The sequence below is a fragment of the Trichosurus vulpecula genome, chromosome 4 (genome assembly GCF_011100635.1).
Source record: "Trichosurus vulpecula isolate mTriVul1 chromosome 4, mTriVul1.pri, whole genome shotgun sequence".
NCBI lineage: Eukaryota > Metazoa > Chordata > Mammalia > Diprotodontia > Phalangeridae > Trichosurus > Trichosurus vulpecula.
Genome location: NC_050576.1, coordinates 181,684,690 through 181,706,786, shown reverse-complemented (window position 1 = coordinate 181,706,786; position 22,097 = coordinate 181,684,690). Strand labels below are relative to the sequence as shown.

Sequence of the window (22,097 nt, the reverse complement as noted above, 5' to 3'; positions counted from 1 at the left end):
TGTCCCTACTGAATATGTGGCAGATCAGGTTGTTTTTGTGTGCCTGTTTTCCTATTTTACGTAAATCACCCACATGTGTTTGCATCAACCTTCTGGTGATGCACCTTTGATCAATAGATTTTAGAAAAAAGTGTTTTTTGGGTCCAAAGATCAGGGTTGAAATGGCCTATGGCTAGAAGCAAGGGAGTATAAAACAGAGGCAAGGATCAATCTAAGAGCAGAACAATTCCAGCAGAGCCTGAAATAGCTTCACATGCTTTGCTGAGGACCTACAGAAGTACCAAGAGCAAGTGAGGATGGAGGCAGGGATGAATGTCCTCCATGACTTTGGGATCCAATCGACCCATTACCTCCAAGTAAATTATAAGGACTCCAAGGACTGGTTCATCTTGGTCTCAATGCTTGCAGATCTCAGGAATGCCTTTTATGTCCTCTTTCCCATTTGGTTCCATGTTCAAGAAACTGTAGGCATCAAACTCCTCTGGGTGGCTGTGATTGGAGACTGGCTCAATTTGGTTTTTAAGTGGTAAGTAAGAACCTGGACAAGGAAGGAGAGTAACAGGGAGATCAGGAAGGGGAAGAGATCTGTTCCCATTGACCCTCCAAAGGGAACCAATTTTCCAATCCCTATCCAGACTCTTTGGGAGGACATTAGCTGCTCTCCCTTTGCTTTTAGTATCTTACACAAATATTGTAGGCAGAACCTGTCATTGAGTTAGAAAGAGGGTAAAACCTAATTAGTATGCAATTAAGGAAGAATAATCTGATTTAGTGAAAAGTCTGAATAATGACAATTTTGAAAAAGGGATGAAATTTTAAAAAACCTTTAAAATATACTACAAAATATAAATACTGGTAAAAAGAGATAGAAATAAGGAAAATGAGGTAAGCCAATAAAATGGAATTAGCAACACAAATCTTCAATGTTAAGGAATTATTAGGTACAGAAATTGAAAGTATATTGCAGAAATGTCTGAGTTCTTTATTAGAAAAGGCTGCTAATTATAAATGGTTATTATCTCTACTCACCTGTAAGACCCCGGAAATTCATAGATAAAATTCTTTCAAACTTCATACTTAGTAAGAGTTATATAATAGATTGTGTCTGACTGAGCACTAGATTAGAAGGGCCTGAATTAATGATTCTTTATTTTATTCAAGACCTGGATCTTTGTCTATCCACAAGGTCTGATTGCCCTTACATCCAAAAGAGTCTATCATCTCAATAACCTTACAGTAACAGAGGAATCTTGACTTAAATTTGACATCTCTTTTACTAAAATGAAAAATTTATCTTTCTAGCCCATCTTTAAATGAAAGAAAAAGACCTTTGGTCAATGTCTTTTATTCCACAGCAGAAAGGATAAAGATATAGATGCAGGGGATGCATTTCCCAGATAGGAAATGTTCTTCAGTTCTTGGAAGATAGGGATTTTGGTGGGACTGGAAGGGGCAGTTGACCCTTATAATCTTGTGACTGTGGAAACTCAGGGCTCTCCTTGAATGAAGAGAGAGGAAGATGAAGATGCAATGATTGAACACAGATAGGTTTAAGTTTTAAATTATCCTTTTGGGATAGTTTGGGATAGCATGGACTGTGATGAGAAGGAGAGAGCCCTGAACTGGGAGTCGGGAGACCTGGGTTTGAGACCAACTTGTTCCATTAACTCTGCAAGTTGCTTCATTCCCTGGACCCAAGTTTCTTCATCTGTAAAATGTCAGGATTGACTAGATTGGTGATGTTCAAGGTCCCTTCCAGCACTGACACTCTGTGGTTCTAGAGTCAGAGTTAAACAAAGCTGCCATTAGAGATAGGAAAGTAAATGCATGACACTTCTTCCTGCTATACTCTCACACTCTTTGGTAAAGAAGACCCTGTAACTTTTAACAACTTTCTTGCTCCCTGACAGGATTCTTTTTGGACAGCGTCCATACTGGTGGGTATTAGACACTGACTACTACATAAACACATCTGTGCCTGTGATAAAGCAGTTCCCCATCACCTGTGAGACTGGACCAGGTGAGGTTTTATTTAACATATCTCATTGCTAGCTTTGTATGGACATGACCATGATAAAGACTTTGCATATAATAGAAACTGGGCAGCTTTGTAACTATGCATATGAGCTATAATTGTGGTTGATAATGTTGCTATATTATGGGGCAGCTAGGTGGCACAGTGGATAGAGCATGGAGCTTGGAGCCAGGAAGGACCCAAGTTCAAATCCAGCCTCAGACACTTGCTAGCTGTGGGACTCTGGGAAAGTCACTTAGCCCTGTTTGTCTCAGTTTCCTCATCTGTCAAATGAGCTGGAGAAGAAAATGGCAAACCACTCCAGTATCTTGGCTAAGAAAACCTCAAATGGGGTCACAAAAAGCTGGACAGAACTGAAATGACCGAATAACAAATGACAAATAGGGAAAGGGAAGATTCAGTATGGTCTGTAGCATAAAGCAATGAATGGAAGTGGGAGAGAGGTAGATTTGGGCTTTATGTAAGGAGAAGCTTCTTTACAGTCAGAGCTGTCCAGAAGTGGAATGGATTTCCTTGGGAAATAGTGGGGTTTTTCCTTATTGGAAGTTTTAAGATAGATACTAGATGGGCACTTGAGGACATTCAGAATCAATACAGATTATATGGGTGGCTTCTGAGGTACCTTTGTGCTGTTGGGTTCTGTGATTTTTCATTAGCTTCCATTTAATTCAATTACAACTCAGTTCAAAGATTATTTGCAAGTTAACATATATTTGCCCATGTTATTTGCCCATTATGTGTCACAGACCTTTCTGGCAATCTGGTGAAGCCTAGGGACCCTTTCTCAGAATAATATTTTGAAATAATTGAAGGAAACCTAATGATGGAGAACTTGTGCATTAACTGGGTAGGGAGCTATAATGCAGAAAAATTAAACATAGAAGCGTAGTCACCTGGATGCAGTAGGTTGGAGTGTTTTGGTATCTTGCATCCAAGCCAGGATTTCCCCATAGAGGAAAGGAGCAGAAGCCCTGGATCTGTAAAGGGTATCCTCAACTCGTTTCCTCCAGGGAAAAGAAAGTAGCAGTGGCCAGAGACCTTGGATGCTCTTCTCTACCCAGCAGCTGGGCTTTGTGGGTGGAGCCACCGAAGTCAGTGGTACATCAGCTACACCTTGCTTGAAGCTTATTCATTAAAATCATATTGATATTTTTCAATCAAACAGAATGAGCCTTTGTGAGGGGTGATAATAGGTAAAGGGGCATATGGAATCTTTCCAAATCTAGGGAAAGACAGAAGTACCTTTTCTATTTTCTTCCTTCATTCCTTTCTTTTCCTTCCTTCCTTCCTTCCTTCCTCCCTCCCTCCCTCCCTTCCTTCCTTCTTTCTTTCCCTCCTTCCTTCTTTTTTTGGCCAGTATCCAAGACACTATGCTTCCTTCTGGTCCTCCAGGTAGTCCTTCAGGCCATGCCATGGGTGCAGCAGGTGTATACTATGTAATTGTTACATCCATCCTCTCCCTTACTCGTGGAAAGAAGAAGCCGACTCTCAGGTTCCGGTAAGGAAGTTTTCAGTGATTGGTTGAGAAACTAAGGGAAGGAGAAGGAAATCAATCAGCTCTCTAGCTGACAAATCCCTTTTTCTCCCTCCCATTCTCCCCAGTATATTCTCATATTTTAGAATAGGGATGATAAATTTGAAGGACTCCTATTAAACAGGAGTCCTGTTCTGTTCATTATTCTGAGGCAGCCAGGTAGCCACATTTTGAATAGAGCATTGGACCCAGAGTTAGGGAGACCTAAGTTCAAATCTGACCTCAGGCATTTCCTAATTTTGTGACCCTGAGCAAGTCACTTAACCTCTGCTTGCCTCAGTTTCCTAAGTCTAAAATGGGGATAATAACAGCATCTACTTCACAGGGTTGTTGTGAGAATCAAGTGAGATAATGCTTGTAAAGTGTTAAGTGTAAGACACATAGCAGGTGCCTTATCCTCTTCCTTCAATATTTCTATCAATTACCTATATGGGAACATAGATGGTATTTATATCAAATTTACAAATGACAAAAAGCTGGGATAGAGGACTAATGCATTGGATGTCATAATCTAATATGATAAACATTTATTTTTTTTATTTGACCTATGATTTCTAGGATTATGAAGCTCCTGGTGAGGGACTTCCTTTACTAATAAAAGTTACCACTGTCTCTGCAACTTATAATCTTAGAAAATTGCCTGGGGACACTGAGAGGTTAAGAGTCACATAGAAAGTATGTGTCCCAGGAAGGACTGACCCCAAGGCCAGCTTTTTTTTTAATCCACTTACCACACTGCCTCTCAAGATAAAATTTAACACAGAAAAATGTAAAATCTTTTACTTAAGTTCAAAAAAATTAGTCACCCAAGTAAAGGATGTGGGAAATGTAACTAGACAGTGACCTTGGGGTTTAGCAGACTCCAAGCTCAATACACTCCAAGAGTGATGTGGTCACTGAAAAAGTTAGGGCTGTCTTAGGTCACATTAATCCAGAATGAAAGAAATGGTAGACCTATAGTACTCAGCCCTGGTCAGATTCCTCCATCTCTGGAGTACTGTGTCTGGTTTTGTGCACCACATTGTCAGTGGGTCCTTGGCAAATCAGAGTGTATCCAGAAGGCAACCAGGATGGAGAGGGAACTATGATCATTTCATATGACGATTACTTAAAGTGATAACAATCACTGGAAGGAATTAGACATATTTAGCCTAGAGAAAGAAGACAGTGGGGATATGATCACTGCCTTCAACTATGTAAAAGATTTTTAATAGAAACTGTGCTCAGAACCCAGAGAGCAATAACCCAGACCAGTAGGTGGTAGTTAGAAGAGTTCAATTTCAATTCCATTTACTAGTAGAAGTATCTGAAAATGGAATGTCTTACCCTTAAAGTATCAGTAAACTCCATTCCTGGAAGTGTTTGTATAGAGGCTGGATGATCACTTGTTGGGAATATTAGAAAAAGAGTTGATGCTTTAGCTAGATTTTGGACTAGAGGTCACTTCTAGTTCTAGCACTCCATGATAACTATTATAATCTAATGGGATTTCTGACCAAAAGAAATTAAGGTATCCCAATGTTCCTGCTGAGGCTGTTCTATTGAATAGCATTTCTGTTCTGTATCTCAATTCTGCTGTGTTTGGGTTTCCTTTTGCAGGTGCCTGCACATGCTTCTGTGGTTGGGGTTCTGGACTGTGCAGCTCAATGTCTGCCTGTCCCGAATCTATCTTGCTGCCCATTTCCCTCATCAGGTTGTTGCTGGAGTCCTCTCAGGTCAGTAGTATTTGAAACATCTTCTTTCTGGCTCCTCCTTAATCATAGCAATGCAACATACCACCCTTACTGTGAATGTAACTTATACTATTGGTTTTCAATGGATTGCAAATCAAAGGTAGAAAGTTTAGAGAGCTGCTATTTTTGACAGCAAGGTATGCTTTGCTGTCCATAATATGCATGTTCCTGAAAAGTGGTATGGAAACCACAGTTTGGTGAATGGAGTCATAGTCTCCATTATACTCTAAGGGTTTTTCTAGGGGTTTAGCTGCAAGTTAGTTTACCAAATTGTAACAATAACAGCAACAAAAAAGCTCTAGGGAAGTTCTATGTATAAAGGAATCCTTTTCTAAAGGATTGTTAATTTTTGTTATTTCAGATTTTCCTGAATTCTCGTCTTCTTAAAGTAGAGTAGGCTTGTAGTTTACAAATTGAGCCAAAAAGGCAGTAGGAGGCATTTAGGGCAGGCATAAGAAAGAACTTTGATTTGGGGGGAGTAGTTGAAATAGGAGACCTTGGAATTTATGACAAAGAGGGAGATTATAGAATCTCCATTCATTATGTCATTCATTCCACAACTATTTATTTTTTGGAGGGGGAGAGCAGGGCAATTAGGGTTAAGTAACTTGCCCAAGGTCACACAGGGCCAGTGCTCTACTCACTGCACCACCTAGCTGCCCCACTCCACAAACATTTATTAAGCAAGTACTTACTGTAACCAGAACGCTGTCCTCAGTACTAGGGCAGATGCAAAGTTTAGATAAGCCACAATCCTTGTTCTCATGATGTTTGTGGATCTTCCCTTTCTTAGAGATCTTTAAGAACAGAATACAGCACAAGAGAAGGTCAATTTTTTTTCCTGTTGCCAAAACTCATCTTATTTTAAAAATTCATTTGGTTTTAAAAATATTTTGTGAATATCCATTCTTTTTTTCCATTAGTTTCATTTCCAAATATGTTCGTTTCCCTTCCCTTACCCAGAATGTTATCTCTTGTACAACAAATTTTTTAAAGAGAAGGAAAAACCGTTCGTCAAACTAGTCCATGTTTCATACCCTTAGTCCCCTCTATGTTCGAAGGAGAGGATTAATTTCCTGAAGGGTGGAGGGAGGTGAAGAAATAGTACTTCTAAAAATTCCAATAATGTAAACAACAAGATGTATCCAAAAAAACCTTTTATTTATTTATTTTTTGGCCAGGATCATCTAAACATATTTAAAATAAGTTAAAAGATGTTGAAAGGAGAGAGAGAGAATATAGAATTAAGAGAAAGGAACAAAGGTAGCAAAACAAGGTAGATAAGAGTTTCCTCAACCTAAATTATGCTTTTGTTGTTGTTCAGTTGTGTCCAACTCTTTATGGCCTCATTTGGGGTTTTCTTGGCAGAGATACTGGAGCGGTTTGCCATTTCCTTCTCCAGCCCACTTTACAGATGAGGAAACTGAGGCAAACCAGGTGAAGGACTTGCCCAGGGTTATACAGCTAGGAAGTGCCTGAGACTAGATTTGAACTCAGGTCTTCCTGACTCCAGGCCTGGTACTCTATCCACTGCACCATCTAGCTGCCCAAAATTATATATATATGTGTATATATATATATTTTTATATAATATAATATATAATATAATATATTTTTTATTATATATATATATATTTTTAGAGGGGAAGGCAGGGCAATTGGGGTTAAGCTACCGGCCCAAGGTCACACAGCTAGTAAGTGTGTCAAGTGTCTGAGGGCGCATTTGAACTCAGGTCTTCCTGACTCCAGGCCCAGTACTCTATCCACTGCACCATCTAGCTGCCCAAAATCATATTTTAGTAAAATATCTAAGTAACCTCCATGGCAGCACTGATTCTAGGTGGTTCAAGGGGCCAAGACCAGGTGCTAAGGATAAGGGAGCCCAGGATAGAAAGAGCAGGATGGAGGAAGCAAAAAGAGGAGTGTCAGTTTGGGGATTTTTTTTTAACTTTATAGGTTTTAAGAACGACCTTTGGTAGAGCAACACTGCACTAGGTAGCTATTCAGATCAAACTGATGTCTCTTACGTTACCCTCTCAGTCTGACAGGGTTGGTGGCGCTTCACCCGCCAGTGCTGTATCTGAAGATCTCCCCTCAGTTCCTAACGTCATTTTTGTCCGGCCGATTTGATTATTCAGGTATTGCTGTTGCCGAAACTTTCCGACACATCCAGATCATCTACAGTGCCAGTCTCAAGAAGTACATTGCGATCACCTTTTTCCTATTTAGCTTTGCCATTGGATTTTACCTGATGCTGAAGGCGATGGGGATTGACCTCCTATGGACCCTAGAGAAAGCCAAAAGGTGGTGCGAGCGGCCAGAATGGGTCCATATCGACACCACCCCCTTTGCCAGTCTGCTCAAGAACCTCGGGATCCTCTTCGGCCTAGGCCTGGCGCTCAACTCCAGTATGTATAAGGAAAGTTGCAGAGGGAAACGGAAGAAGCAGCTGTCCTTCCGCCTGTGTTGTATCGTGGCCTCGCTGGTCGTCCTGCATCTTTTCGACGCTTTCAAACCCCCATCCCAAGAGGAGATGCTTTTCTACGCACTATCTTTTTGCAAGAGCGCAGCGGTGCCTCTGACGTCGGTTAGCCTTATTCCTTACTGCTTCTCTCAGATCCTGGGCCAGTCCGAGAAGAAATTTTTATAGTGGACCCGAAGACTTGAATATTAAGTGTAAACGAATTGTGCTACCCCGGGCGTAAGTGGTGCTCTGACGGCTTATGGTGCGGCCGACGGGTTCTAGAGAGCCGCTGGCTCTCATCCCATTAGAGTCCTCAATCCTTGTGCGTGGCCGATTCCTTGAGAGCTGGTGAGGCTTCTGGGTGACCTGAAACATTCCAGAGAACGTCTCTGATTACAGAGAGACTGTTAGCCCTGGACTCTCTCATGAAAGCATGTTACTTTTATTCTGTTCGATCCGCAGTAGCACAACTTCCAGATGAGACAGGCCTCGCCGGTCTCTAGTACCAGAGTTCAGACTGCGAATCTCACTTGTAAATTTTTCCAGGCCGTGTCCACTCATACCACGACAAGGAGGAAGGAGCAGGATGGTGGGGAAAGACGTAGAGGTGGAGGAGAATTTCTGAGGATTCCGGGTATCATACACACACACCCCAAAAAAATCGTACAATAAACATTAGCTGAATGGCACCAATTAGTTTGAATCGTCTAAGTGAAGGCAATTTCCCTAATGGGGACCAGCCTGCAAGAATGATACATAGGCAGCAAGATAAGTAATTCTTCTTTTTTCCTGAATGGTCATATGGTCAACATACTACTACCAGTGTTTTTTAAATGACTGAGATGAGCTAGATTCCCTACCTGTGTTAGCATAGTCAGCCGTTTTTTGTTTGCCCTTGATCACACCTGTTAATATTGTTTTTATTTTTAATAAATGTTTTGATACTCTTTTTTTTTAAATCTAGTCCACTTTCTAATGACTCCCCTCCATCCTCCTCCAGCTCCACTTCCCTTCCTTACAACAAAAAAGTTTAGTTAAGCAAAACAAACCTACATATTAACCACATCTGATAACGTCGGTCTCACTCAACCCCTAGAGTCCATCATAAGGAGGAGGAAAGATATGTTTCACAATCAGTCCTCTGAAACAGAGACTGTTCCCTACATTGATCAGAATGCTGATGTCTTTCAATATTGCCTTTTTTTTTTACATTATAGGTGTCATCATATAAATTATTCTCTTATACTCAGTCTTTCTCTATATCACAGCAGCTCATTTTCCTCCTGCTGTCTCCCATTGGCCCCACCTCCTCTACATTATTTTATTCCCAGCTCTCTGGAAAAGCAAATCCATTCTGGTGCTTCTATATTTTTAGGTTAAGCTCTAGGATAATGGGGAAAATGGCAAGGAGAGGGCATCCTTTCCAGCTTCCCAAGAAGTCACTCCAATGTTACATTTGATTCATAGAGAGCAAATGTGACTCCTTCCTCCCGCCCAAGTGGGAAAGGAAAGAAAATGGGAGAAAAGACCAAACTCCTCTTTTCCTGTCCTCCAGAAGGGCTTCTCAGATGAATTTGCTTACAAAAGAGAGTTTCAAAACAAAAAAATTTGAAGTCTATTTATTTGCCAGACCTTATGTTTGCTATCAATTACATAGACAGTACTGTGATCTATGCCAACAATACTGGAAATAATATCTGTATAAGAAAATATATATGTATGTAGTATTTTATTAAAACATTTTTAAGAAAAACAAGTTTATCTGATTATTGTATTTCAGGTATAACAAGACCCTGGGATTTTATTCATGGCTTGGGTGATTTGTTGACTCTTTCTTTCCTTCTCTGAGCAAGTCATTCAGCCTCTGTACCTAAATTTTCCTCTAAGAAGATGGAAGTGCCCTGTCCTGGGTAGGCAGCAAACCCTGGTAGGAATGTCATATATTTGAAGTAATGGCTTAGGTAGGGCTGATCATTTCAACGTGGATCAAGAAAAAAGTGAAAAACTTAGTGGAAACAGAGTCCATCAAGATAGTTACTGATTTAGGAGTGATGGTGGCTGTATACAGGTAATCAGAGCTGTCAGTCACTCACACTGTCCCTCTCCTTTTTGTAGGCTAGGATATTCCTCCCCTTTGGATATGATTTTCTCTCTAGCCACAGCTAAAGTCCTTTTCCCACTGAAGGAGTTGTTTTCCTTTCAAACCAGATGGAGATAATGACAGATGCCTGCCTCAATGCCAGCCTAGTTGACTGCCCTAGCCATGGTTACTAACTTGTCTCCTCAAAGAAACCCCGGTGAATTTATTCTCTCTGACCTGGGAAGTTGTTGAAAACAACAACAACAATAACTCTCTTTATCAGTTGTGAACCTCCAACCAGGAATCTTATTCTGACAAAACGCATCAGTTTTAAATCTATCTCTCCTCCCCAATTGTTCCCAACTACCTCACATGAACACTAAATTCAAACACTACCACAGTTTATCAATTCATTAATTCATAGCTTTATTACATTTCCCTTAAGCAAACAAAACAAACTTTTAAATACACAAGGGTAAGAATTTTTTTTAAGAAATAGGATAAGAAACCCATGCCCTAGGGAAATTGGATTAGAATTGTACCCTTACCCTCTCCAGAGAGAGGGACTTCACCCAATGTGTCTTTTGCGTGATTTGCCCATACCACTCAGCTCGATGGTATTTGTGTTGGTGACCTGATGGGAGGAGTCCTTCTGCTGCTTTTGCCTCTCACATGCTCTTTGCTTCTTCTTCCACTAAGTCCAAAATTAGGTATAGGCAAGTCTGTAAAATTGAGTCAGGGCCTCCAATAGTCCTACAGTATGGGCTGGAGGGGTTAAGGAGAAGGATACCGGGAAATTTCTTTCTGAGTAGTATGCATTATCTTTAATGCTTCCTTTGTGACACCTGCAATAGGCATGACCAAGGCAGGGCTATATTAGAATAGAGAGGTCAACTTGGGTTTGGCAAAGTAGGACAAAGTGACACAGAATATTTTGTTAGGAATTAGGGGCTAATAAAAATTATAGATAATGAGGACTGTATGGATCAGGGCTTGAAAAGATTTTATGTTCAGGTAAAGACTGCCATGGTTATGGGCTATAAGTCAACACAGATCACTAGCAAAACAGGAATAGGAAAGATTCCAGGTCTGACAACATAATGCACTAAGATTTCAGGCAGGACGGTCAAAGAGCTAAGGAATAATCCCAAGGCTGCTGCTGCTTCTACAGGTTTCTTCTGCTGAATAAGGTCTATTATCCTGGATACCTCAGAATTACCTGGTATACTCTTTCTTATCCCTGTAATGGTAATCTTTAGGTATTAAAAGGTGTTGACTAGTTACAACAAGTCTAGGTCTCTTGAAGGAGAGGAATTTAGAGATAGAAGGTACTTTAGATATTATCTTGTTCAATTTTCCTCATTTTACAAGCGTGGAAACTGAGGAACCTTTGGTATTTGTGTCCAGAGAGTTTTTCCATCTTAGCAGATTTAGAGATCTTCTGAAAGGTCCAATTCCTCAGTAGGTAAGACTGAGACAGAAGTGAAAAGGGAAGGGTTCTGGTCAGTTGAAGAGGAACCCTGCCTCTGTACACTAGACTTCTTTGTCAAGATCAAATGAAATAATGTATATAAAACACTTTCCAAACCTTAAAATATTATATAACTGTGCACTGCTATACTACTTTTATTTTTCCTTAATGATCTGGTCATCTAGGTTAGTGGTATCAAACTCAAAAAGAAAGGAGGGTCATTAAATCACATATAAGGATCCCTGTGGGCTATATATTGACTTAGAAAAGCACATAATAGCATTATCTATGTTCTAGTATATTTTTATTTTGTTAAATTATATTTTTGTTTATGTATTTTGTTAAATTATATTTAAATTTAGTTAAGTTGGAGTATTAGTACCACATGTTTAAAATCTTGGATTTAGGGCCCAGGCAAGAAACCTGGCAAAACAGATTCTGGAAGTAAATAGTATCCCTCACACTGAGATGAAAACGGATATAAAAATGTGATTTATGGTTGTTTTTAATAGCATAATCTTAAGTTAGTGATTGAGTATCATAGACACAAAGTTTGTTTCACATTAGCAAATCAAGTTTTATTGCTTTTGTCCAAAGGCCATGGTAGGATGTAGAGAACAAAGAGCATGTACAGCGTGGTCTTGTTATAGATTACAGGCAAGTTTCTAAATCTAGCACTTCTGTTAGTAGGTATATGTGATTCTAGCAATGTAGGGGGTAGAAGGTGATGAGCTGGTGAGCAAGAGAACTATCTACTCCCTCTTGGCTGGCTCCCACCTATGCATGGGCAGTACCACTCACTCCAAGTATGACTTTCTCTTTAAGTATATACTTTCAGCCCTGCTGCATTTGGGGGAGGAGGAAACTTTCTTTTAAACTTGTGTCTGAAAGCGCCTGAACCAAATGGCCTCAGAAGAGCTAACTCTAGCCCTTCTCCCAAAAAGACTACTAGAGGCTGCAATGTGCCTACAATTCTTTTGGCCCTTTTCTGGTTTTGGCAAGTTATAAAATATGAATTGATAAAATCACTTTTCAATCTAGCTCTAAATCTATGGCTTAACACTTGTCTTCCCATACAATCCTTGATAAACTCCCTGTCCATCAATATAGCATACTCCTCCTCCCTTTTTACACATCAGTTCCTGGGAAGGGAAAGAAGATTGGGTTCATAGTTTAGCTTAGTTGTTATAGAGCATAGTCCCAATTCAGAGTTCAAAACACCCCTCAGATTCGAGGGCCATGCACCCTGGCTTCTCAGGGATTCCACGTCAAGATGTCGGCTAACTGTACCTTCTGCAATCCTGGCTCCAAGATCACTGTGGCCTAAATTCCCAGGTCCCATGAGGATCACCTCTGACATGTAAAACCAAGGATAAACAACACAGAACAGAAGCAAACACACAGTTTCATTTCATGGTGCCCAGGCTGCAGATGAACTTTGATCTTCATTCTCTGGATGCACACATGACATAAGATTTGCCAGAAAGAACAGCAGAAAAGAGGTAAGGAAAAAAAAAACAGCCAAAAAAGAACAAAAAGCATAGTAGACAGTTTTAAACATGCAGACAGCCAATCAAAGGAGACTACCCCTACTCACATGGTAGGGGATGTGGGCTTCCATGTTACCCAAACCAGCCTGGGTTACACCTGTATCAAAGCTACCAGGGTAATAAAACACAAAAAGAGAAATTTTTCAGTGAATTATTTTTCAGGGCTTCCAGCTATATAATTCCAACTGCTTTGTTTTGGAAGATGATGTAAGGGTGGGTCCCACTTTGCATGAAGAAATTTCAATATGGCTTCCATGGTCTAAGTGACTGTGGTTTTCATCATTTTAGTATGCATTTTCCAAGAGAGTGTTTCATTAAAATAACTGCTTAGAGCTAGATACTTAATTCTTAGCACTGATTGATGGACTATTTTGTAGTCCATGGCAACTTACTAGCTTTTTTTCCCCAAAGCATCACTGTAGTTGTGGAATAATTAATATTTAATGATTTTTCTCTGCAGCAGTTGCTCAATTTAGAAAATAGCTTTTCACAGATCTATATAAATAAATGATAGCAGAATAATGTCATCTTCATATAGGAGAATAGAAATTTTTCAAGAATCAGGTGATGGAGGAAAAAACTCTGGGTTTGATAACCTTTTGATTACCATATGTTCCTAAGATGAGGATTGAATAGTCCCTTGCTCAATAGAAATGACCTTCAAGGCATCACAAATCTTTATTTTTATTATGGTTGTATGTCTTCCTCCCTGCGTAGTGAGTAACAGCAGGCATGGCTGTTCCTTCTGGCTCCTGGCCCTTTTCTCCTAGAACTCTCCAAAATCACCATCCCAGAAATTTCAGTTCAATCACAGCACCAACTGGTAAACTCCATGATAGTCTTGGTTTAGCTTGAGTCTCAGGGGCTATAATTTACATTTAATCTATTAATTTTCTAACATTAAATCTAAAGATTTCTTATTTACACTATAGTTATGTGTATGCATCTCATTCTCTCTACTGAATTGCAAACTCCTTGGGGGCAGGGAATATTATTTTTCATATTTGCTTCCCTAACACATTGTAGGCACTTAGCACATGTACATTGAATTAAATTACTGAAATTTTTGACATCATCTTTCTAGCCTCCTATCCAGTCAAAAAAAATAACCACTTGAGGGTCAGCAAAGCTCCATTATTGATGCCCATCACAAAACTGTGGACTTTGTTCATTTATTGCCTACATTCTTTTTATTCTCTGAAGCAGGGGTGGTGAAGGTTCCCCTTGTTAACTATTTTTGATTACTTAGAAGGGAAGTTCCTGTAATCATAGGAACAGTTTGGTACTGGATAAAACAGAGAAGTCAATCAGTGGAACAGATTAGGTACACAATATGCTGAAACAAACAAACACAATAACCTGGTGTTTGATAAAACCAAAGACCTGAGCTACTGGGGATAGAATTACACTATTTGACAAATACTTCTGGGAAAACTGGAAATTAGTCTCTTAGAAATTAAGTTTAGACCAATACCTTATATCAACTAATAAAAGCTCCAAATGGATATATGACTTAGGTATAAAAGGTTATATCATAAACAAAATGAAGAATTGGGAAAGGATATATGGATAGGTGAAAAATCTTTGGCCAAACAAGGAATAAAAAGATCATGGGAAATAAAACAGACAATTTCGATTATATAAAATATAGAAGTTTCTGCACACAGTCAATGCATTTAAATTAGAGAGAAAATGGCTAACTGGGAAAAAGATCTTTGTAGCAAATATCTCTGATAAAAGTTTCTGATCCAAGATATATAAATAATTGATTCCAATTTATAAGAATAAGAGCCATTCTTCAATGTTAAAGGATATGAACAAGTTCAAGTGGTATAAATCATTCAATAACAAGCATTTATTAAACATTTATTGTATGCAAAGCACAATGCTAAATTAATTTTTTTTACATCAGGTCATTAAGTCCTGAAAGTCTTCTTTGTGGAGTATTGTTCTTTTACACCAAAGAGTCTAATAATTGCAAGATAATTGCATTTTCTATCCCTGAAGAGAAGAGCAGCTAGGTGGCACAGTGGATAGATTGCCATCCTGGGAATCAAGAGGACCTGAGTTCAAGTCCAGCTTCAGATACTATCTGGGTGACCCTGAACAACTCACTTAACCCTATGTGCTTCAGTTTCCTCATCTGTAAAATGAGCTGGAGAAGGAAATGGCAAACCACTCCAGTATCTTTGCCAAGAAAACCCAAATGGGGTCACGAAGAGTTGGACATGCCTGAAATGACATAACAACAATCCCTGAAGAGTATTATTAAATAAAAGCTCCAGGAAGAAGCCCCAGGTAAGTTCTAATTCTTCTGGTGCTTTGGGTAAATACAGCATACCACCATTGACCTTGTCTCTGGATGGACCCTAGAAAAGTTGATTCAGCAGACATAAGTCTCTGATCTTACTCTTTATGCTTCGTCAGCAGCCAGGGCTAGTTCCAGAAGCAGCTCAGCTGTTATCTTCAGAACTATGCCCCTTTTCATATTTACCCCATGCATATAGTCTGCATGACTATAAGATATGCTTCTGAGAGCTTCCAAAGGGCAAATTCCCCCAAACATAATAAACTCTACCAAACAGTCAAACTTTATCAATCAACAAGCATTAAGTGCACACTATGTATGTGCCAGGCATTGCTTTGACTTTGGCATTCTTTCCACGATTTCCACCAGGTTTCTGTTCTTAATCCCAGAAGCAGAAAACACTACAAGATCTTGGAATTAGAAGGTACAAGAGATATAACCCTTAACCTAAAATAGAAATCCCCTCTGTAACATTCCCAGATGCTGCTTGAAAATCTTCAGTGGCAATGCCCTGTTTGGCTTTTAAAGCCTTTCACAATCTGACGACAGCTCACCTTTGAAACTTATTACATATCTGCTCTTCTTCACTTATGCCACAGTCTAGACAACCTGGTCTATATGTCCTTCCGTCAAGACAGTCCACCTCCCATATGTGTGCCTTGCCATGAGGTGTATCCCCCATTCCTGGAATATACTTCCTTCTCCCTTTTTCCTCTTGGAATCCCTAGCTTTCTTCAGAGATCAGGTCATATTCTATTTCTTACATCACGCCTTTCCTCATCCCACTAGTCACCTTAACCCACTTTGCCTCAGTTCCTCATCTGTAAACTGATCTGGAGAAGAAATTGGCAAACCACTCTGGTATCTTTACCAAGAAAATCCTGAATGGAGTCAGGAAGAGGCAGACACAACTGAAAAGATAAGGCTAATCTAATCATTAGATGATAACAAAATTTGTTGTTCGCCCATTTCAGTTGTGTCCAACCCTGTGACCCCATTTGAGGTTTTCTTGGCAAAGGTACCGGAATGGTTTGCCATTTCCTTCTCTACATCATTTTACAGATGAGGAAACTGAGGCAAACAAAGCTAAATGACTTGCCCAGGGTCACACTGCTAGTAAGTGTCTGAGGCTTGAATTTGAACCCAGGTCTTCCAGGCCTATTCTATCCACTGCATCACCTAGCTGGTCAAAGAAGGTGCTGTGCTCTATGAGTAAAGATTTTCAGTAGCTCAAAAGACATGTGAGATGCACAAATTTAGAGATATCTTCACTCCAAATGTTCATATGAACCATTTGTACCCAACCCATAGCAGAGCCTTCTGAACTCATATTGGTCTGATCAGCCCCAGGAGGACACACTGTACCTTGATCCTGACGTAATGATGTCATTTTGGTCCTCTTCAAACACGGACAGCAACCAGTGCCTCACACGCCCCATCTACCATTTATTTACTTGGTATGTGCTTTATGTTTATTTATACATCTACATGTTCATATGATAGAAGGTAAGCTTCTTGAGGGCAGGAATTATATCCTCAATGTCTAACATAGACTCTGGCACATAATAGGCACTTAATAAATGCCAGATTTGTGGGGAACTCACTACCTCATAGACAGGGTTTTTCATTTTGAGATAGCTAGAATAACAGAATCACAAAATCTCAGAGTCGAGAGACTATTTTAATCCACTTCATAGATGAGGAAACTTTGGCACAGGGAGGTATATTGATTTATCCAAGGTCACTCAGTTAATATGAGTAAAGACTAAAAAGACACACAGAGCCAAGACTAAATCCTAGATCCTGGAGTATCCAACATAAGGGAAAGGAACAAGCATTTATTTATATAGAAGCTACTGTGTGCAAGGCACCGGGCACATAATTGTATAAATGTACACAAATATTATCCCATTTGATCCTCATAACCTGGTGAGGTACTATCTCTATTTTATCATTGAGGAAACTGTGGCAGACAGCGGTTAAGTGATTTGCCTAGCATCACGCAACTAGTGAGTTTCGGGGGTCAGATCTGAACTTGGGTCTTCCTGAGTCCAGGCCCAGAGTGCTACCTACTGAACCACCTGGCTGTCTTATATAATAGTAATTCATATTTATGTAGTGTTTTACATTTCACAAAATGCTTTCCTCACAACAACTTTATAAGGTATGTAGTTCCGAGTTTTATTGTTAAATGACTGGTAGCTAGGTGGCACGGTAGGTAGAGTACTGGGTCTGGAGTCAGGAAGACCTGTCTTCTTGAGTTCAAATCCAACCTCAGACACTTACTAGCTGTGTGACCCTGGACAAGTCACTTAACCCACTTTGCCTCAGTTTCCTCATCTGTCAAATGATCTGGAGAAGGAAGCGGCAAACCACTCAGCTATCTTTGCCAAGAAAACCCTAAATGGGGTCAACAAGAGTCAGACATAAGTGAAAGGATTAGGCTAATCTAATCATTAGATGACAACAAAAACTGTTCTCACACACCTATTGAGTGTCAGAACTGAGATACAATCTGATTCAGACCTTTCCTTACTTAAATATAGTGCTCCCATACTGCAGTGCATCACACTACTCCTTGGCCATATTCAGGCCGCCTGACCCCAAGGTCTTATCAATTGAGGTTTATAGATGAGAAAACTTTTTTGTTATTAACGTAATGATTTAGCCAGAATGCTTAGTCATCTGCTCGTGATGAACCTTATGAATTCCTGCATGCTACCAAACCATCAGGCTGGTATTCTCAGATAAATAACAGTAGAAGGCACGGGAAAACATCGGCTCTCAAGTCCAGGAAATTGTGTTTAAATTTAACCTCTGTCCCTTCTGCCACAGTGTACTCTTCTCTTTTCTTTCCATTCTTAAGCTCATCAAGACATAGCAGAACCACTCCCAGGCCTAGTCTAATTGGACTCCTTCCATGACCCTGATGATGTTAGAGTTCCAAAGGGACGCATGTCACATCTTTCCATATTTGAATATAAGTAGTTTATCCTTATTTAGTCCTTTATCATCTTTATTTATGTTTCCCTTTTTGTGTTCCTCTTTACTTCTGCATTTGAATATCAGAGTTTCTACACAGCTCTGGTCTTTTTATTGGGAATGCTAAAAATTCTCTATTTCATAAAACATTCATTTTCCCCTCTATAGCATTATAATCTGTTTGGCTGGATGAGTTATTCTTGGCTGTCATACAATATTCTTTACCTCCTGGAATATCATATTCAAAGTTCTCTGCCCCTTTATAATGGTGGCTGCTAAATCATGTGTGATCCCAACTGTGGCTTCTCAGTACTTGAATTCTTTCTTTGGTTTGATTACAGTATTTTTTCTTTGACCTGTAAACTTGAAATTTTAGCTATGATGTTTCTGGGAGTTTCCATTTAGGGTTTTCTTTCAGGAGGTGGCTGATGAGTTCTTTCTATTTCTACTTTGCCCTCTGAGTCTAGGAGCTCTGAGCAATTTTCTGTTAAGATTTTTTTTAAAAAATAGGATGTCTAGGTTATTGTCATTTTTTTTGGTCATAGTATTGATAGTCCAGTGATTCTTAATTTTTCCCCTTTGATCTATTTTCCAGATCAGTTTTTGCTATGAGATACCTTAGATTTTTCTTCTATTTTTTTCAGTCTTTTGACTTTGTTTTAATATTTCTTGTTGCCTCACAGAGTCATTGACTTCTATTTGGCCCATTATACTTTTTCAGCGTGCTTGTTGTTTGGGCAAGGTTTTATATCTCTTATGCCAACCTGTTAATTCCCTTACCAATTCTTTCTTTTTCAGTCTTTTGACTTTGTTTTAATATTTCTTGTTGCCTCACAGAGTCATTGACTTCTATTTGGCCCATTCTACTTTTTCAGCATGCTTGTTGTTTGGGCAAGGTTTTATATCTCTTATGCCAACCTGTTAATTCCCTTACCAATTCTTTCTTTCCTAGCTCTCATTTCCTCTCCAATTTCTTTCTCAAGTGCTGGCATTCCATTTATAATTTTTTAACTCTTTTTAAAAAACTCTTGCTTCATCTTTTCCAGAAGTTCTCTTTAAGCTTGTGCCCAAGCTATGTTTTTTCTCTGAGGTTTTGCTTGTAGCTGTTTTATTATTCTCTTGCGTTTTTGTCTTGGATTTCCTTGCCCCCATAATAGCTCTTTATGGTGAGATCCTGTTTTTGTTTGCTCATTCTTTTATCCTTCTTCCTGATATAAGACTTGGGGTTAGGGCTGGGCTCTGGCACTTCTGGAGAGTCGGGGTTGATCCTATAAGCTTTTAATGCTCCTGACCCAAGCCAAAGCCTGACTGTTGCCCCCGTAGTCTGAGCTTTGTAAGTTCCCAACTTAGGTGTGGATCTGAGTAAGAGCAGACTGCTGTTGGACTCCATTTCTATCAGTTAACTGGAAAACTTTGTTGGTTCACAGTAGCAGAATTGTAGGCTTCCTTTTCATCTTCAATTTCTGCCTAGGTTATTCCTTCACGTGCTGGGATAGATGCTGGAAATGATGTCCTGCTATATGCTTATGGTCTGAGTCACACTGCTGCTGTTGTTGACAGCTTCTGACCTTCCTCTTTTCTCTATCCACCACCCAGGGCCACCTTATCCAGGAATGCCACCCTTGTGCACAGGTCCCATTCACATTCTGCTCTGAATCTGTGACCCAGAACTGGGCAGAGCCGACAAAGCTGCCATGGGTGACAAAGCACTTGTCCCAATCTCAGTACCTCAGTATGGATCTGGTGCTCCAGTAGGGATCCGAGACCTCCCCCTTACACTGGTGTGCAGCCTCTTCCTATGTGCTGGAGTATTTACCAAGCAGCAAGCTCCTGGATAACCTATCCCTAGAGTCTATGCACCTCCCTGTCTGTCTTGTCTATGCTGAGCTGGGCTGGATACTATGACTTTTTCTGGATTTCCCCATTAGGAATCAGCCTGACTTATTTTCTAGACCCGCACTGCTTTTTGCTACTCTGACATCTCGGCTCTATCTCCCGTTCTCAAATCTGACTTGTAATGCTTATTATCTGTGATCTTGGACAAATCATTTAACCCTCCTGAGCCTCAGTTTCCTGATCTGTAAAACGAAGAAATTGGCTATCAAATTGGCAAAGATGACAGAAAAGGAAAATGACAATTGTTGGAGGGGCTGTGAGGAGACAGAAACTCTGAAGCTCTGTTGGTGGAGTTAGGAATTGATCCAGTTGTTCTCTAAAGCAATTTGGAACTTTGCCCAAAAAGTCATTAAACTGTACATACTCTTTGGACCCAATAATATCACTATTAGGCCTAAACCCTAAAGAGATCAAAGAAGAGTGAATCAGTTTTAATCAATAGACATTTATTAAGTGCCTATGTACCAGGTATACCAGTCTCTAGGGATTTAAGTCCAAAGAATTAAATAATCCCTACTTGCAATGAGTTTATATTCTAGTGAAGAAGACAACAAGTACTTATATAAATATATGCCTCACAGATATAAAGTAAATAAATACAAATATATAAAAATAAAAAGTCCTAAAAAACTACAAACATAGTTATGACAGTTTTTTTGTTGTTTTTGTAGCAAAGAACTAAACACAAAGGGAGGTATCCATCAACTGCAGAACAGCTGAACAAATCATGGCATCTGAATGTAATGGAAGGTATTATTAAGTTGTTAAAAAATGATGAAAGGGATAGTTTAGAGAAAACTGGAAAGATTTTTATCAACCGATGCAGAGGGAAATGAGACCCTCTCAAGAGAACAATTTATACAGTAATGATAATGTTTAAAAAAAAAAACAACAAGTTTGGAAGACTTAAGAACTCTATCAATCATAACTCCAGATGTAGGACAAGGGGGTTCTCAAGGTAAAATGTATATGTTCACATGGATTGTCTAATTACGGCTTTTGATTGGTATAGACGAATATCTCTGGAATTTAGTCCAACCCTCTCTAAGAGAGATGCACCCAGAAAGGAACAGAAGAGTGGTGGCTGAGTGTCTCCAAAAGTGACATCAGACCAGAATTATATCTATCTGCTCCTACAATATTGCTGGTTTAGGAGTTTAAGTCTGGTTCACAGCAAAAGCTGTTTCCTTGGTTGATCTTAAGGCAAAAGATAGTCCTGTGTTTATACTCTTTGATTTGATCCTTTCCACCAAATGCTGGTTATAAAAAAGGTCATGCAAATAGTGGATTAAAAAGTAAGCCTATTTATTTTTTAAATTAATTTTTTAATGAACAGAAATTTTTCTGTTTCATCCATCCACCATTCCACTTAAAAAGAAAATCTTTGTAACAAAGATCTATGATCAAGCAAAAAAAACTCCTTTATTAGTCATGTCCCAAAACTCTAAGTCTCATTCGCAATCCTGAGCATCACCTCACTGTCAGGGGGTGAGCACTATGCTTCATCATTAGCCCTCCAGATTCATGGTCGGTCATTTTATTAATCTTAAGGCTTTCCAAGTTGTTCATTTTTTTTTCCTCCTGGTTCTATTACACTTTACTCTTTGTCATTTTATACATGTTTTCCCAGGTCTCATTGAAATCATCTCTTTCATCATTTCTTATGGCACAAGTATTCTATTACATTCACCTGCACAATTGATGGGACTGGCTTAGTTTCTAGATCTTTTCTATTAATAAATTCATTTATCCGAGAAAACTACAAACAGAAATCAGAGAAGTTATACAGATAAGGATCAAATGATTCAACATATGCAAAGTACTTTGGAAACCTTAAAGTGTTATAGAAATGCCAGCTATCATTATTATCATTAGAACATGTCAGAAAATACACAACAGCAAATAAACTCTTTACATGGTGCAAGATGAGATCTCAGCTTAAATCAAGAGAAAAGTCCCAATCTCATCCAAGGAGAAGTTTTCCCTATGAAGTCCTTGAGAGGCAAGATGGAAATCGGGGACATATTGGGGAGTTGGCTTCCTT

The 22,097-nt window shown here is 39.4% G+C and overlaps 1 protein-coding gene across 1 annotated transcript; it reads left to right on the top strand.

Annotated features, from left to right (window-relative positions):
* Positions 1 to 209: 209 nt before the first annotated feature.
* Positions 210 to 9,522, top strand: G6PC (glucose-6-phosphatase catalytic subunit). Its single transcript, XM_036753935.1, has 5 exons — positions 210 to 526; positions 1,911 to 2,020; positions 3,428 to 3,533; positions 5,169 to 5,284; positions 7,441 to 9,522. Exons 1-5 carry the CDS (start codon positions 297 to 299, stop codon positions 7,950 to 7,952), a joined length of 1,074 nt encoding a protein of 357 aa, XP_036609830.1. The 5' UTR covers positions 210 to 296; the 3' UTR covers positions 7,953 to 9,522.
* The last annotated feature ends 12,575 nt before the right edge of the window (positions 9,523 to 22,097 follow it).

What these genes read in the sequence shown, in the direction of transcription:
- G6PC (XM_036753935.1), top strand. Translation starts at nt 297, where the DNA reads ATGGAGGCAGGGATGAATGTCCTCCATGACTTTGGGATCCAATCGACC. An exon ending in CTCAATTTGGTTTTTAAGTG is followed by an intron (nt 527 to 1,910) that starts GTAAGTAAGAAC and finishes GCTCCCTGACAG; the next exon opens with GATTCTTTTTGGACAGCGTC. An exon ending in AAGCCGACTCTCAGGTTCCG is followed by an intron (nt 3,534 to 5,168) that starts GTAAGGAAGTTT and finishes TTCCTTTTGCAG; the next exon opens with GTGCCTGCACATGCTTCTGT.